At 52.0% G+C, this 17788-nt stretch overlaps 1 protein-coding gene across 3 annotated transcripts; it reads left to right on the top strand.

Annotated features, from left to right (window-relative positions):
• Nucleotides 1-7744: 7744 nt before the first annotated feature.
• On the top strand, nt 7745-16703 carry LOC133342437 (uncharacterized). 3 transcript variants are annotated; one of them, XM_061551636.1, is made up of 4 exons: nt 7745-7873; nt 10060-10190; nt 11107-11200; nt 15555-16703. In XM_061551636.1, the coding sequence occupies exons 1-4, from the start codon at nt 7832-7834 to the stop codon at nt 16512-16514; spliced, it is 1227 nt and encodes a 408-aa protein (XP_061407620.1). In that variant the 5' UTR covers nt 7745-7831; the 3' UTR covers nt 16515-16703. The 3 variants fall into 3 exon arrangements, with proteins under 3 accessions (XP_061407620.1, XP_061407615.1, XP_061407621.1); XM_061551631.1 differs by having other exon boundaries at nt 7750-7879; XM_061551637.1 differs by having other exon boundaries at nt 7779-7879; nt 10024-10190.
• Nucleotides 16704-17788: the final 1085 nt, after the last annotated feature.

Below are 17788 nucleotides of genomic sequence, written 5' to 3'. Positions count from 1 at the left end.
CTGCTACTGCTGCGTCTTCTTCTGCTGCTGGTGGTTCTTACTGCTGCTGCTCCTGCGTCTGCTGCTGCTGCGTCTTCTGCTGCTGCTGGTTCTTACTGCTGCTACGTCTTCTGCTGCTGCTGTTGATACTGCTATTGCTGCCGCGTCTTCTGCTGCTGCTGGTTCTTGCTGCTGCTGCTGCGTCTTCTGCTGCTGCTGGTTCTTGCTGCTGCTGCTGCGTCTTCTGCTGCTGCTGGTTCTTGCTGCTATTGCTGCCGCGTCTTCTGCTGCTGCTGGTTCTTGCTGCTGCTGCGTCTTCTGCTGCTGCTGGTTCTCGCTGCTATTGCTGCCGCGTCTTCTGCTGCTGCTGGTTCTTGCTGCTGCTGCTGCTGCTGCTGCGTCTTCTGCTGCTGCTGGTTCTCGCTGCTATTCCTGCCGCGTCTTCTGCTGCTGCTGGTTCTTGCTGCTGCTGCTGCTGCGTCTTCTGCTGCTGCTGGTTCTTGCTGCTGCTGCGTCTTCTGCTGCTGCTGGTTCTTGCTGCTGCTGCTGCGTCTTCTGCTGCTGCTGGTTCTCGCTGCTGCTGCTGCGCTCGATGTCCCGACACGACACGAGACTCGAGAGCGCGGACACCCCTAGCGCAGCGCCCTGCGTCACCGACACGAGGGATCTCGCCTCCCCGCCCCTCACTCGCCGCTGCGTCTGTCTGGAACGAAGGCGACGCGCCCGCCCATGGCACCGCGTTCTCGCGGGGGGCCACGGGGTCACACGGGGCCACACGGGGCCACAAGGGGCCACACGGGGCCACAAGGGGCCACACGAGGCCACACGGGCCCACACGGGGCCACACGGGGCCACACGGGGCCCCACGGGGCCACAAGGGGCCACACGGGGCTACAAGGGGCCACACGGGCCCACACGGGGCCATGGGGCCACGAGGACACACGGGGCCACACGGGGCCACAAGGGGCCACACGGGGCCATGGGGCCACACGGGGCCACACGGAGCCATGGAGCCACACGGGGCCACACACGCTCTGCCAGAGGTCGCAACCGGGTACCCGATACCCGTACCCTACCCGATACCCGTACCCTACCCGATACCCGGCTACCCGTACCTGGCCGGGTACGGGTACAGGTACCCGTTTGCGACCCTGGTGCGGCCGGGTACGGGTAGGCCGTGAGTCACTGGCGAGTAACCGTTTGTCACTCATTTCGGGTAGGGAACGAGTACCCATACGGGTACCCATTTGCGACCCTGGTGCGGCCAGGTACAGCTACGGGTAAGGAATCAAAACCAGTTTGCGACCTCTGCGCTCTGCTCATGAGACACCGAATGGGGTCAACCAAACACGGGTCCCCAGGGGTCGTTTGCTTCGTGTCGGACCACGTGCTCATCGAACGGTGCGGCGATAAAGAAGGCCACGTGTTGCTGATGGGACGCGTGCGAACGTTTCTCACTCGGGTTATTACGCGGCAGAGATGTGAACGTGGGAAGGAGTCCGATTGCCCAGGCCATGTTGGTAATTATTTTGTTTTTAACAACCATACTTCGCCACTCTGGTCAATGCGGGGAGGAGGGGGCAGTGCCTGCTTTCTTCTTCTCATTATTATTATGAAAGGGAAATTGTGTTATTGAGATTCGTGGCTGACTCTGTGTGTGGTGGTCTGGAATACATCGCACGCACGCACGCGGGCACTCACGCGGGCAATAAAACACGCGGTGGGGGTGGTGGTGGGGGGAGCGAGAAACGCTCGTGAACTTTTAGGAGGTTCAAAAAAAAAGTCTGCGGCGAGCTGCCACGGCGGAGCCAGGACGGTGCCAAGGTGATGCCCGGCTGGTGCCAAGGTGATGCCAAGGTGATGCCCGGCTGTTCGTCAGCCCACTGGACTTGGTACAACCCCGTTTGGTTTCGTCCCCCCACTTTCCTCCACCACCACCTACACCACCCCCTCCTACACCACCCCCACCACTACCACCTCCACCACGACCACCACCTCCACCACCACCCGCCCCGCCCTCTGTACGCCCATCCGTTTACTTGTTTTATACCCAGTAGATAAAGAGCCGCCCCCCCCCCCTCTAACCCAGATCACTCCCCCACCAGATCACCCCCCTAGATCACCCCTCCCCCCCCCCAGATCATCTCCCCACCATCCCTCCCCAAGGTTCAAGTTCATTTATTAGGTATAGCCCGGTGCAACCGCAACAAATAAAAAACAAAAACATGAACAAAAAACATCTTAAAGTGAATATGTGACTGAGTGCAAACAGAAAATCCAAGAAAAGACAGCAAAATATTGCTGAAAAAACACTGTACACCAACACTGTGTGCAACAATCCCAGTGGGATGCAAGTCAAACAACAACAACAACAACCACAAGACAACTTAGATTAAGGCCATCAGTCTTACTCCGTACTACAACAAACAAACATGGCTAAACCAATACACTTTTCGAAATCACCAAAATAAAGCCATGAAAGCAATGAAACAGTGATCATAGGAAAATGTGACGGAATTTTCACAATAAATGACATAAACAACATGAACCAAAGTGGGTGTGGGGTTGCCTGGCCGGGTGCTGTGATGCCGCTGGAAGGAAGCTCCGTTTAAAGGTCACAATGACGCGAAGCATTCGGCCGGTGGCAGTGGCCGTGGTGGCCGTGGTGGCCGTGGTGGCCGTGGTGGCGGTGTTGGCCGTGGTGGCCGTGGTGGCGGTGGTGGCCGTGGTGGCCGTGGTGGCCGTGGTGGTCGTGGTGGCCGTGGTGGCCGTGGTGGCGGTGTTGGCCGTGGTGGCCGTGGTGGCGGTGGTGGCTGTGGTGGTGGCCGTGGTGGCCGTGGTGGCCGTGGTGGCCGTGGTGGCGGTGGTGGCTGTGGTGGTGGCCGTGGTGGTCGTGGTGGCCGTGGTGGCCGTGGTGGCGGTGGTGGCCGTGGTGGCCGTGGTGGCCGTGGTGGCCGTGGTGGTCGTGGTGGCCGTGGTGGCCGTGGTGGCGGTGTTGGCCGTGGTGGCCGTGGTGGCGGTGGTGGCTGTGGTGGTGGCCGTGGTGGCCGTGGCCGTGGTGGCCGTGGTGGCCGTGGTGGCCGTGGTGGCCGTGGTGACGGTGGCGGTCTCCGCACAGGTCTGCAGATGCGTGAGGTTGAACTTTACCATGGGAGTCCAGTTTACCATGGGAGTCCAGTTTACTATGGGAGTCCAGTTTACCATGGGAGTCCAGTTTACCATGGGGTTCCAGTTCACCATGGAAGTCCGGTTTACTATGGGAGTCCAGTTTACCATGGAAGTCCAGTTTACCATGGGAGTCCAGTTCACCATGGTTGTCCAGTTCACCATGGGAGTCCAGTTTACCATGGGAGTCCAGTTTACCATGGGGTTCCAGTTCACCATGGAAGTCCGGTTTACCATGGAAGTCCAGTTCACCTTGGAAGTCCAGTTCACCATGGGAGTCCAGTTCACCATGGGAGTCCAGTTCACCATGGGAGTCCAGTTTACCATGGAAGTCCAGTTTACCATGGAAGTCCAGTTTACCATTGGAGTCCGGTTCACCATGGAAGTCCAGTTCACCATGGAAGTCAAATTTACCATGGGAGTCCAGTTCACCATGGGAGTCCAGTTTACCATGGAAGTCCAGTTCATCATGGGAGTTCAGTTCACCATGGAAGTCCAGTTCACCATGGAAGTCCGGTTTACCATGGGGTTCCAGTTTACCATGGGAGTCCAGTTCACCATGGGAGTCCAGTTTACCATGGAAGTCCAGTTCACCATGGGAGTTCAGTTCACCATGGAAATCCGGTTTACCATGGGGTTCCAGTTTACCATGGGAGTCCAGTTTACCATGGGGTTCCAGTTCACCATGGGGTTCCAGTTTACCATGGGCAGGGGTCGCCATCCTGCGGCTTCACAGCCGCGTGCGGTGGCTCTTCAGGAGCTGCCCCGTGACGTTCTGTGCGTCAAAGTGACGTCGTCTCGTCCTCACCACACGATGCGTCCCATACTCTTTGAAATTGCGAGCTTCTCTCTCTTTTTACCGAAATCGAAAAAAATGTCTCTCTCCTTGTTGTGCTCGTTATCGACCCCCTAAGTCACGTGTTGCGTAAGTCCTCCCCTGCAGGTCCACAGCAGAGGTCGCAAACGGGGTTTGATTCCTTACCCGTACCCGGCCGCACTAGGGTCGCAAATGGGTAACCGTACCCGGCCGGGTATGGATACCCGTTCCCTACCCGTACCCTACCAGAAATGAGAAAATAATTCAATGCACATGACGACCACAGAGTGGAAACAAAGTTACGGAATGTTCAGCGGACACGTAACGGGCTATGTGCCCCCCCCCCCCCACCATGGATCACGACGATCAGGGCCGGATTTAAGATTGTGTAGGCCCCTGGCTTACAGGTATTGCGAGGCCCCCAGTCATACTTTCAAAAGGAAAACAAAGCTAAAGAAAAATAAAATGTACGTTTTACAAGGCGAACAACAAATACAAAAGCAGCATTCACAAATGAATCAACTGTTCACTTCATCTCTGGAGGCTCCTCTAGCTGGAGGATGTCCCTGGGCTGCAATCTACCTAAAGCCCCCCGTGCCTTCACCCAGCCCTCATCACGACGATGATGATGATCACGATGATGATTGTGCACGACCGTTCCCCCCTTGCCTGAAGGCGGCAGAGTGGTCAGGATAATCATTCCCGGCTAACCACCTCCACGTGTCTCAGGCCGCAAGGAGAAAGAATTCACGGCCGCTAGGACTTGAGGTATTGACACTTGCCACTTTGTCCGATCCAAGGCCCTCTCGCCAACTTATATAGAGTGAATTTCGATTTAAAGCTTTCGTGACTGCAGGGATTCATTCTTCTTGGTTCTTTCGGTAAAGTCACGTAGAAGGGAAATAATAAAATAATAAAAATAAAACATGATAAAATACAATTCTCACGACGTTTCGGCCACAACGCAAGCAGCCGTCCTCAGGTGAAAAACAGGGCTGTCGAAAAGACAGCGTCCTAATGAACACCACCAAGCTTGGCAGCGTATATTTAAGCTGGGGTTAGAGGAGGAGAGTGCCTTGACAAAAAAAATAAAACATAATAAAATACAATTCTCACGACATATCATATATCATGATATGTAAATTCCGTCGTGAGAATTGTATTTTATTATGTTTAAATTTTATTATTTTATTATTTCATGATATGTAAATTACGTCGTGAGAATTGTATTTTATTATGTTTAAATTTTATTATTTTATTATTTCATGATATGTAAATTACGTCGTGAGAATTGTATTTTATTGTTTTATTTTTATTATTTTATTATTTCCCTATTAACATAGCCACTTCCGTGCCCTCTAAGTTCTCACATTAACATCATGCTAATCTCTCGCATTAACATAGCCACTTCCGTGCCCTCTAAGTCCTCACATTAACATCATGCTAATCTTTCGCATTAACATAGCCACTTCCGTGCCCTCTTCCAGGAGGCCGCTCTCCTCCTATCTTACAGTTACGTGCTAATTTCTCACATTAACATCACTAGCCCCGGCCACTTCTTTATGACCCTTATGCTACCCACCCATTGCAAACCTTTTAAAACAGTCTGCATCAGCAGCAGACCATGCTTCCCCACCTGATGATGGACGCTTGTGTTGCGCCCGAAACGTCGTGATTTCTTTTAGTTTCTACCTACGTGACTTTACCGAAAGAACCAAAGATGATGGATTCCTGCAGTCACGAAAGCTTCAAATCAAGATAGCACAGAGCAATTTCATAACCACTTTCTCGCGTAAGAAGAGGGCAGCGCTGCGTGTGTCGTTCGCTGCTGTTGTTGTCACTTGCTGACCTGCCCCGCACTGGACATGTGCGAAACGAAGAGCTTCATGGCTCATCAGATTCCTCTTGCAGAAGAAGTCTAAATAAAGATTCTGACTCTGCGCGTTGGTAAACCATTCACGTCTCCTCTGCTCGGAGTATTGGGGAGCTGCTGCTGCTGCTTCGTGGTGTTATGTTGGTGTGGGTGCTGTTCTTGTTGCTGCCTTGAACAATCCTGAAAAAAACTCATCTATTAATATTTAGTGACTTGCTTACCATTTTACTCGACTTTCGGCACTCCCATCGTGTTGTTTTTGTCTTAGCTGCTGCTGCTGCTGTTGTTGTCACGTTGCTGACCCCACCCCCCACCCCCCGTGGCCCCGTACTGGGCATCTGTGAAGCGAAGAGCTTCATGGCTCATCGGATTTCCTACTTCTTCAAGTAGGCGGAGTCCGGATAAAGATTCTAAATTTTCGAACAGCGACGCCGCGCCGCTACTGCCACCTGCTGGTGACCGCGTGCCACAGACACCAGAGGTAAGCTTTCGTGACTGCAGGGATTCATCTTCTTGGTTCTTTCGGTAAAGTCACGTAGAAGGGAAATAATAAAATAATAAAAATAAAACATAATAAAATAATTCTCACGACGTTTCGGCCACAACGCAAGCAGCCTCAGGTGAAGAACAGGTCTGTCGGAAATACAGCGTCTGAATGATCACCACCAAGCTTGTTTTATTTTGTATTATTTTATAAAAAAAGTCACGTAAAATGGAAATAATAAAATAATAAAAATAAAACATTATAAAATCATTCTCACTAATTTTTTTATTGTTTTATTTTTATTATTTTACCATTTCCATTTTACGTGACTTTACCGAAAGAACCAAGAAGATCAGAGGTCAAGTTGAAGTCGTGGACGTGCAACGCCACTACTGGGACTGGGCATTGACGCGGCGCTGAGACGGCGATGGACAATTCCGCGTTTCTATGACGGGGGCAAGTACATCGGCATTGAGGGCAATCGCTGAGTAAGGTTTAAAGGGTGGGCGGTATGGCGATGGAATTGTTCTAGAATCATAAACTCATCGTACGTGCATCCAGTTGCGGAGTGGGGAGGTCACGGGGCGAAGGGGGAGGTCACGGGGCGAAGGGGGAGGTCACGGGGCGAAGTGGGAGGTCACAGGGCGAAGGGGGAGGTCACGGGGCGAAGGGGGAGGTCACGGGGCGGAGTGGGAGGTCACGGGGGGGCCGAGTGGGCGGGGCACCCACCGCCGTTGGTGGTCACGTGGGGGGGGCGAGTGGGCGGGGCACTCACGATCGTTGGTGGTCACGGGGGGGGGGGCGAGTGGGTGGGGTACTCACGACCGTTGGTGGTCACGGGGGGGGGGGTCGAGTGGGCGGGGCACTCACGACCGTTGGTGGTCACGGGGGGGGGGGCCGAGTGGGCGGGGCACTCACGACCGTTGGTAGTCACGGGGGGGGGGCGAGTGGGCGGGGCACTCACGACCGTTTGTGGTCACGGGGGGGGGGCGAGTGGGTGGGGCACTCACGACCGTTGGTGGTCACGGGGGGGGGGGCGAGTGGGCGGGGCACTCACGACCGTTGGTGGTCACGGGGGGGGGGCGAGTGGGCGGGGCACTCACGACCGTTGGTGGTCACGGGGGGGGGGGGGGGCGAGTGGGCGGGGCACTCACGACCGTTGGTGGTCACGGGGGGGGGGGGGCGAGTGGGAGGGGCATTAACGACCGTTGGTGGTCACGGGGGGCGAGTGGGCGGGGCACTCACGACCGTTGGTGGTCACGGGGGGGCGAGTGGGCGGGGCATTAACGACCGTTGGTGGTCACGGGGGGGGGCGAGTGGGAGGGGCATTAACGACCGTTGGTGGTCACGGGGGGGGGCGAGTGGGCGGGGCATTAACGACCGTTGGTGGTCACGGGGGGGGGCGAGTGGGCGGGGCATTAACGACCGTTGGTGGTCACGGGGGGGGGCGAGTGGGAGGGGCATTAACGACCGTTGGTGGTCACGGGGCTCGGCAGGCGAGAGCGCTGTGGACATGGAGGCTGCAGGGCCTCTGCTGGGGTCGCTGTCCGGCAGGGTGCGGGTGAGACGCCTCTGCTGCTCCCCCACCGTGTACCGATTCGCAGCCCCCCCCCCGGCACCCCCCCTGGGGTGGGGGCTCTTGAAGCGGCGGTTGGAGACGTTATTTATTTATTTATGAACGCCCAAACCACCACCACCCCAACCACCACCACCCACCAGCCATCACCACCCATCACCACCACCACCCACCATCACCAACCAGCACCATCACCAACCACCACCAATCACCACAACCACCACCACCAATCACCACAACCACCACCAACAACCACCACCAATCACCACAACCACCAGCACCAGCCACCAATCACCACAACCACCACAACCACCACCACCACCAACCATCACCAACCACCATCACCACCCACCACCGTCTCACCTATTCACTCAGCGCGATGTGCATTGCGGCTCTCTGTTAATATTGTTGTCTTTTAGTGTTTTTCAAAATACGATCAAGAAAATGTCTCTTATTGTTATGTGTGAGAGTGTGCGTGAGTGTGTGAGTGAGAGTGTGTGTGTGTGAGAGAGTGTGTGAGTGTGTGTGTGTGCGAGAGTGTGTGAGTGTGTGTGTGTGAGAGTGTGTGTGTGTGAGAGTGTGTGTGTGTGAGAGTGTGTGAGAGAGTGTGTGAGTTTGTGAGAGTGTGTGTGAGTGTGTGAGTGAGTATGCGTGAGTTTGAGAGTGTGTGTGTGTGTGAGAGTGTGTGAGTGTATGAGAGTGTGTGAGAGTGAGTGTGTGTGAGAGTGTGTGAGAGTGAGAGAGTGTGTGAGTTTGTGAGAGTGTGTGTGAGTGAGTATGCGTGGGTTTGAGAGTGTGTGTGTGTATGAGAGTGTGAGTGTGTATGAGAGTGTGTGAGAGTGTGTGTGTGTGAGAGTGTGTGTGTGTGAGAGTGTGTGAGAGAGTGTGTGAGTTTGTGAGAGTGTGTGTGAGTGTGTGAGTGAGTATGCGTGAGTTTGAGAGTGTGTGTGTGTGTGAGAGTGTGTGAGTGTATGAGAGTGTGTGAGAGTGAGTGTGAGTGAGAGTGTGTGAGAGTGTGTGTGTGTGAGAGTGTGTGTGAGTATGTGAGAGTGTGCGTGAGTGTGTGAGTGTGTGTGAGAGTGTGTGTGTGTGTGAGAGTGTGTGAGTGTGTGTTGGTGTGTGAGTGTGTCTGAGAGTGAGTGTGTGTGTGTGAGAGTGTGTGTGTGTGAGAGTGTGTCAGTGAGTGTTTGAGTGAGTGTGAGAGGAAGTGTGTGTGAGTCTGTGTGTGAGAGTGTGTGAGCGTGTGTGTGAGAGTGTGTGTGTGCGAGTGAGTGTGTGTGTGTGTGAGAGTGTGTGTGTGAGAGTGTGAGAGTGTGTGTGAGTGTGTGTGTGAATGTGTGAGTGTGTGTGAGAGTGTGAGTGTGTGTGAGTGTGTGAGAGTGTGTGAGTGTATGAGAGTGTGTGTGACAGTGTGTGTGAGAGTGTGTGAGAGTGTGTGTGAGTGTATGAGAGTGTGTGTGAGTGTATGAGAGTGTATGAGAGTGTGTGAGTGTGTGTGAGAGTGTGCGAGTGAGTGTGTGAGTAAGCACCTGCCTGGGTATTTTGTACCATCGGATACTCCACCCCCACAACTCCCAATCGGTGATGGGGCAGTTGTGGAGAGAGTGGAGAGTTTCCCATACCTGGGCAGTGTGCATATGACTGGCTCCAGTTTAACAGCAGAGGTCTCACTCCGAATCAGTCGAGCGGTAATATCTTTTCATCAATTGCGTAACGCTGTGTGGAAGCTACCTGGTCTGTCGCTCCGCACGAAGCTTCAAGTCTTCTCGGCCACAGTCATTCCCTCCCTTCTCTACGCTTTACGAAACGTGGACCCCCCTAATGGAGCATCTTCGCCGGTTGGAAACATTTAGGCTGGCCTGCCTACGATCCATCCTGGGTTTAACCAGGCTGGATTGTGTGAGGAGCTCACAAATACTTTAAAGATCTGGGCAAAGTCCCATCAGTGAGCTCCTCCGGCAGGCAAGGGTGCGTTGGCTGGGTCATGTAGCCCGCATGCCCAGCCACCGCATGCCAAAACAGCTTTTGTTCGGCCGGATCGAGGGGCCTAAACGGGCGCGGCACGGGCTAGAGAAGAGATGGAGTTATGTGGTACAGGAGGACGGAAGAGATGGAGTGATGTAGTACAGGAGGACGGATCTTTGTCTTTCGTGTGACCGCTGCAGGAGATGGAGAATACCATCCACCTGATGAAGCATGACATCGACCAGGCAATGAAGATGAACCTCAGTAGTGATCTTACAAAGCGGCATCACCACCATCACCACCATCACCACCGCCATGGACACGTGCACAGGTATGACGGACGCTAACAACCTTTTGTCGGTTCAATGACCCGTCCGTCACACCTAGATATGCGTATATATGTTCGATAAAATATAGTCAAACAGTTAATTAATTCACTGGCATGAACGAGTGAATAATACATCAGATATGATAATTGGTTTTTTTTACCCTTTTATCTGGCAACAAAACTGACACCTTTTTTACAAGGAGTCATGTTTGCATTGACCACAATACCTGCGGTCGGAATGCAAACAAAAAAGACAACTCTGATAATGTATGCACTGTCCTTGAAATTGATTGGTCCACACCCGAGACAGCTTTTCTTAGAGCCTAGTCTCACTTGGTGTTGGACCAGATAACGCCAAAAGGTGCACCGCATGTATTGTGGTCAATGCAAACATGACTCCTTGTAAAAAAGGTGTCAGTTTTGTTGCCAAATAAAAGGGTATAAAAACAATTATCATATTTTGCTACTGGCAAAGCAGGTTCCAATAGTGAATAATAAATCAATCGATGTATGGTCCTGTATTATGTTTCTTCACTATTTTTCATTCATTTGTCATTTAATACTGTGCGGTATAAACTATGACATTATTTTCATTATTAATTGTCTTTGTTTACAATACGACTGGTAAGTTACGAAGTGTGTTTATGGTGTGAAATGGCGAATTACGAAAGACTGGGTTCTAACGTTAGAAGTTATTCAACATACGAAGCTAAAATATCCGAACGACGCTCCGGGAACGCATCTCCTTCGTACATCGAGGTTATTGCTGTTGCGCTCTTCGCTGGCCGGCAAGAGTGAACTTTACATAACTGAATCAGTTCCGGCACAATTTATTTTCAAATCCTACCACATTTTAGTTTTTACGTCTTCCCAAAATTGCAACTTCCTCACTTGCGTGTGGCGCGTCGCTCTTCCACAGCGAGGATGACGATTACCCTGGCTGGGATTCGACCCAGGATGCTTCCGGATCGGACGAAGGAGGCACAAAGGGTGCACACGATTCCAAAAACCTGGTAAGGACTCGCACCAAAGTTAAAGAGCGCCCGTGCGTAGCCTCAACAGGCGAGCAGCACCGATGAAGGCCCGGAACTGCACACCAGGGGGTGGGTGGCCAGCGCCACGCCCGGCCCGCCTTTGTCTCCCCAGTTGCGATATTTTTACACACCGCACCAGGTGCTCATTTGAGGCTGAGTCGATCGAGGGGAGGCCCCAGACCAGTTGAGATAATATAATCGTCGCTGGTGTTGGCCGTGAGCGGGAATCGAACTCGGGTCGCTGGTTTCGTAGGGCAGCACGCCAACCGCTATGCTGCCGCACCAAAAACAAAGATCCCCCATATAGCCTGTAACAGACTGTTGGGGCAAGCGTTTTTAGTGAGCACCTATGAAGGCCGGCATGGCACGCGAGGGGGTCGGTGGCGAACACCACGCCCGGCCACCTTTGTCCCCCTAGTGGCGATTTTTACAAACTGCACCAGGTACTCATTAAGGATGAGTCGACCTAGGGTAGGCCCGGAACCGGTTCAGATAACCATCACTGGTGTTTGCCGCAGAGGTGGGACAAAGTCATTGTTATGCAAGTCCAAGTCGAGTCTGAAGTCATCAAATTCATGACTCGAGTCTGACTCGAGTCCAAGTCACATGACTCAAGTCCACACCTCAGAGGTGGGACAAAGTCATTGTTATGCAAGTCCAAGTCGAGTCTGAAGTCATCAAATTCATGACTCGAGTCTGACTCGAGTCCAAGTCACATGACTCGAGTCCACACCTCAGAGGTGGGACAAAGTCATTGTTATGCAAGTCCAAGTCGAGTCTGAAGTCATCAAATTCATGACTCGAGTCTGACTCGAGTCCAAGTCACATGACTCGAGTCCACACCTCTGGTTTGCCGTGAGCGGGAATCGAACTCGGGTAGGCCGGGATTGTAGCACAGCGTAGCGCTAACCGTTACGCTACCGCAACACACACACACGCACACACACGCACCATACGCACACACATGCACACACACCAATAGGTAAGCAAATCTGATTGATGCGTCATTTGTAAGTTGGTCGGTCTTCTCAAGTTAAATTCTATTTTCTTTAACCTTCTTGAAGACTCGGGGTGATCGCTGCGAGCGCTCATTTGCTAACCGCGACCCGGGTCACCGAAATGATGAAGAGCAAAAAGAAAACCACCGTCGCGTTCACAAAATCGTCGTGCTTCCTCTACCCTCGGGCGACAGTGGATGACGCAAGTTGCCGAGAAGTCGATGGGGCATTGGACGACTCGGGGGGGGGGGGGGGGGCACCCGTGATGAATGCCAGCCCTGTGCGGCGGTATGTCCAGTCGTTCATTGTCCGCGTCGCTGCCTTTGGCGATGTCGCACACACGGAACGTCCCGCAGCTGAGGAAGGCCGGTCGGGCGAAACGTGAAAGTGTTTCATTTCTTCTCGGTGACAGTGAAAAAAATGCACTGCAGGGACTCCTCTACTTACGGACACTCGACTTACAAACTTTCAGAGATACGAACAAACCTGTCCCCGTGTGTTCAGTTGCCTGTTCGGACCGAAAGTCGTAGGTTCGACCGCCGCGCAATAGATGGCGGTGTTGGCATCTACATCTGCAGAACGTGAAGAACCAGTGGCATCTACATATACAGAACGTGAAGAACCAGTAGCATCTACATCTGCAAAACATGAAGAACCAGTGGCATCTACATTTGCAGAACATGAAGAACCAGTGGCATCTACACCTACAGAACGTGAAGATTCAGTGGCATCTACATCTGCAAAACATGAAGAACCAGTGGCATCTACATTTGCAGAACGTGAAGAACCTGTGGCATCTACATCTGCAGAACGTGAAGAACCAGTGGCATCTACATCTGCAAAACATGAAGAACCAGTGGCATCTACATTTGCAGAACGTGAAGAACCAGTGGCATCTACATCTGCAGAACGTGAAGAACCAGTGGCATCTACATCTGCAGAACGTGAAGAACCAGTGGCATCTACATCTGCAAAACATGAAGAACCAGTGGCATCTACATTTGCAGAACGTGAAGAACCTGTGGCATCTACATCTGCAGAACGTGAAGAACCAGTGGCATCTACATCTGCAAAACATGAAGAACCAGTGGCATCTACATTTGCAGAACATGAAGAACCAGTGACATCTACACCTACAGAACGTGAAGAATCAGTGGCATCTACACCTACAGGAGATTAAACAACTTTTGAAGCCATTCCCCGTGTTTAGTGTACACGCCGTACAACATGTTTGGAATCGACAGGAGTAAAGTTGGACTTACGAACAAATCGACTTACGAACAGACCTCTGGAACCTAACACGTTCGTTAGCAGAGGAGACCCTATAGTTTTTTAATGAACCCGACCTGTTATGTTAATTTATACAGTGAACAATGACCCATAGCCACTGTATACAGTACATTTAGTGGTTTTTTTTCTTCCCATAAAGAAATCAGCAAACTGTTGCCACTTTAATGACTTTAAACCCCCCGCCAAACCTCCTACGCATTTCACAAGTAGTACTGATCGCATATCTGCATTTCCCATGGATATGCTAAATTCCTCTTGATATGCAAATTATTTTGTCAGGGCGCTCTTCCCCCCTCCATCCCAGCTTTAATGGTCGCTCCAAGCCTGGGGTTGTCGTTCAGACTCTGTCTTCTCGACGGACCTGTTCTCCACCTGAGGACGGCTGCTTGCGTTGTGGCCGAGACAGGAGGTGTTTAAATGTTCGAACACCAATTAGAAACATTTTGCAAGGAATCAATTCTGCATTAACCACACAGAGTACTTGCGGTGAACATGCAGACAAACTCGCTCTGACAGTGACATATGATGCATTGCCTTTGAAACTGATTGGCCTACGCGAGAGACAGCAGCCTTGTTCTTCATGGTTCTTTCAATAGAGTTTATATGCAAATTCCTTTATCAAGGCGCCCTTCCTCCCCTAACCCAGCTTAAATATACGCTGCCAAGTTGGTGGTGCTCATTCAGACGCTGTCTTTCCGACAGACCTGTTCTTCACCTGAGGACGGCTGCTTGCGTTGTGGCCGAAACGTCGTGAGAATTATTTTATTATGTTTTATTTTATTATTTCCCTTCTACGTGACTTTACCGAAAGAACCAAGAAGATGTTGCCAAGCCATTGATTTACTTCTTAATTCCATTTCACCAGGCGAGGCCCCACTGGGGTAGGCAGCTCTTTTCTTAGAAGCGACCTGGCCATCGCAAACGATAGCACGGCGAATTGGCTCATCATCGTGTGGACATTACATGGTATCGGTTTCCCAACTGAGTTTCACGGTAATGTGGGGGGGGGGGGGGGGGATGCGTGCTTGATCAGTAATTGAACTGTGCGAAAGAACTTGAGGGGGGGGGGAAAAAAAACAAGAATCGCTCTTTGGACAATTCGCTGTTTAGAGCGACGGTTCTTAACCTTTACTGCAGCCTTTGCACCCCTTTGGTTCTCGGTCGTAAAACATTTCAACAATGTCAATAAAGACGTCGGGGTTTGCTGAAACAAGGTGAGTTGTGACTCACGTTGCCCGTGCGCAATTTGTGTTTTCGATGATTCACCTTCTCAAAAAAAATCTGTCTTGAACCCCCATGGGGTGGCGTGGTGCACCCCAGGTTAAGAAGAATCACTGGTGTAGTGTATAGTGTAGTGTATAGTGTAGTGTATAGCGTAGTTTATAGTGTAGTGTATAGCGTAGTGTAGTGTTTAGTAGTGTTTAGTGTAGTGTATAGTAGTGTAGTGTATAGCGTAGTGTATAGTAGTGTAGTGTATAGTGTAGTGTATAGTGTAGTGTATAGCGTAGTGTAGTGTATAGCGTAGTTTATAGTGTAGTGTATAGTAGTGTAGTGTTTAGTAGTGTATCGTGTAGTGTATAGTAGTGTGTAGTGTCGTGTATAGTAGTGTAGTGTATAGTGTAGTTTATAGTGTAGTGTATAGTAGTGTATAGTGATGTCGTGTTTAGTAGTGTATAGTGTCGTGTACAGTAGTGTAGTGTATAGTGTAGTGTATAGTAGTGTATAGTATAGAGTAGTAGTTCTTAACCTTTACCACAGCCTTGCACCGTTTTGTTTCTCAATTGTAAAAAACATGTATAATGTTACGTCGCCCGTGCTTAATTTGTGTTTTCGATGATTTACCTTTTAAAATCTGTCCGTGTCTTGCCACCCTCGAGAAAGGGCATCTCGCAACCCCAGGGGTGGCGTGCACCCCCAGGTTAAGAAGAAGAACCACTGCTTTAGAGCTCACCGTCTTCGTGTTTTATTCTCCGTCTTGAGCGTACGAGTGTCTGTTCCATGTGTCAGTACGGCGCACGTTTAACCCCGCGTCCCCGTCGCCGCAGGCCGGCGTTCGTCTGCCAGAGGCACCGTGCAAGTGGCAGTATTTGATCCCCGACTCGGAGTCGGTCTGCACCAGCGACGGCTGCTACATCCAAGTCGGCCACAGCCACGCCGCCTTCTCGCTGCCCAAAGGCACCTGCGGCGATTTCCACGACCTACTGCCGCAGGACCTCAGCTCTGGCTTGCTGGATTCTGACCTCAGGGAAAGCCAGCTGAACGTCACCCCGTCGCAGTCGAGCCACGGCGAGAGCGAGTCCCGCGAATTCCTGCGTAAGGATCTCGGCGCCAACTCGTTGGACTGCAACGTTGGCCTCTCGTTCTCCGGCACCGTCCTGGCCAACGAGTCGACTCCGCGCGCTCCGCAGGCGACCGGCGCATCGGCGTTCCGCGGCCATCACCGCCAACACTACCGCAGCCACCGCTGTCGCCGCCACCAAGGTTCACGGGCGTCTCGACAGCAGCAGCAGCAGCAGCAGCGGCGGCGGCTTCGGTGGAGCGTGTCACGCGAGCCCGCCTGCTCGCGGAAGCTCGGCACCGACGGCGAAACTGGCCACCGAGAGGAGTTGGCTCAATTTGGCCGTCGGAGGGCCGTCCAGCCGACGCGCTCCGCCACCGACAGCGATTCCTACGGCGAGCTCGCCTCGAGCGACTCGGACGATTCCAGCGTCGGCCGCCGGTCGGGCCCCGGCGCGCCGCTGCGCTTTTGCTCCGGAGACGCCGGCCGCTCGATCCGCGCCATCGTCAGCAGGGGCAGGCAAACGACTCGGGCCGCGGTGCGCTTGCTGATGTCCCTGGGCGCTTGCGATTTCGCGAACGGCCTCGCGGTCGCCTGCCTTTGCTTCACAGTCACGTTCACGCTGTGCATCGTGTACCTGTGGCTCATCTCCAGCTACGCGGTGTCCTGCGTCCACGTGAAGAGCTTTGGGAAGGCGGTGGCGTGTTCGGGATCGGTGCCGGTGTAACGAGCGCAGGAGATGCGTGCGGGTGCTCGAGCGTCGACCCGTACTCGGCGGCGAGTTGCGGGCGACGATTGCACGCGCTTACGGAGGGCGGGAGGAATGGTTGGAATGGCAAGATGGCATTTTGGAGCGCGACGGGGGAAGGATTTGTGATTGCTGGATTCAATTGCAAATAAACATTTGGGAACGGTGGCTAAATGCAGTCTTCTGGAGTCTCTGTGACTTTTATAAACGCAGTTTATTGTTAAATTTCATTCCAAGGCCACTCGGGGAAAATGCGTGCATCATCGGTAATTGAAGTGTTCAACATAACAATAGAGGGCTGTACATTACGCACTTAACGATTTTGACAGTGCATGCCGAAAGAACATCCTAACACCTGTTTTATTGCCAGAAAGGGTAATTATTTTTTTTATACTTTGATACTGGCAAAGAGGTCCCATTCTGTAGCTGCTCACCCCGAGCTCTGAATCCCCTGATAGTGGCATTGTCCTGCTACTGTTCGCCTTCTTGCGTCCTCTGGTCTGCCACTGGTAGTGAGACTGGGCCATGAAGAACAAGGCTGCTTTTCGATTTAAAGCTTTCGTGACTGCAGAGATTCATCTTCTTGGTTCTTTCGGTAAAGTCACGTAGAAGGGAAATAATACAATAATACAAATTAAACATAATAAAATACAATTCTCACGACGTTTCGGCCACAACACAAGCAGCCGTCCTCAGGTGAAGAACAGGTCTGTCGGAAAGACAGCGTCTGAATGAACACCACCAAGCTTGGCAGCGTATATTTAAGCTGGGTTAGGGGAGGAAGGGCGCCTTGACAAAGGAATTTGCATATCAACAGAGTTGCATTTCCGACAGACCTGTTCTTCACCTGAGGACGGCTGCTTGCGTTGTGGCCGAAACGTCGTGAGAATTGTATTTTATAATGTTTTATTTTTATTATTTTATTATTTCCCTTCTACGTGACTTTACCGAAAGAACCAAGAAGATCAAGGCTGCTGTCTCTAGCGTCGGCCAATCAGTTTCAAAGCCAATGCATCACATGTCACTGTCAGAGCGAGTTTGTCTGCATCTTCACCGCAAGTACTCTGTGTGGTTAATGCAGAATTGAGTCCTTGCAAAAGGTTTCTATTTGGTGCTTGAACATCTTAACACCTCCTGTTTTATTGCCAGAAAGAGTAAAAGCGATTTTTATTTTTTCAAACAAATGTCATTGTTTGCGAGTTACAGACGAAACCACACAACCCCTGTTGTCGCTGTCAAACATAGTGCAGAAC

The sequence above is a fragment of the Lethenteron reissneri genome, chromosome 2, assembly GCF_015708825.2.
Source record: "Lethenteron reissneri isolate LAM-NWPU_2019-01 chromosome 2, ASM1570882v1, whole genome shotgun sequence".
In the NCBI taxonomy this organism is placed as follows: Eukaryota; Metazoa; Chordata; class Hyperoartia; order Petromyzontiformes; family Petromyzontidae; genus Lethenteron; species Lethenteron reissneri.
This window is presented reverse-complemented; position numbering and strand designations above follow the sequence as displayed.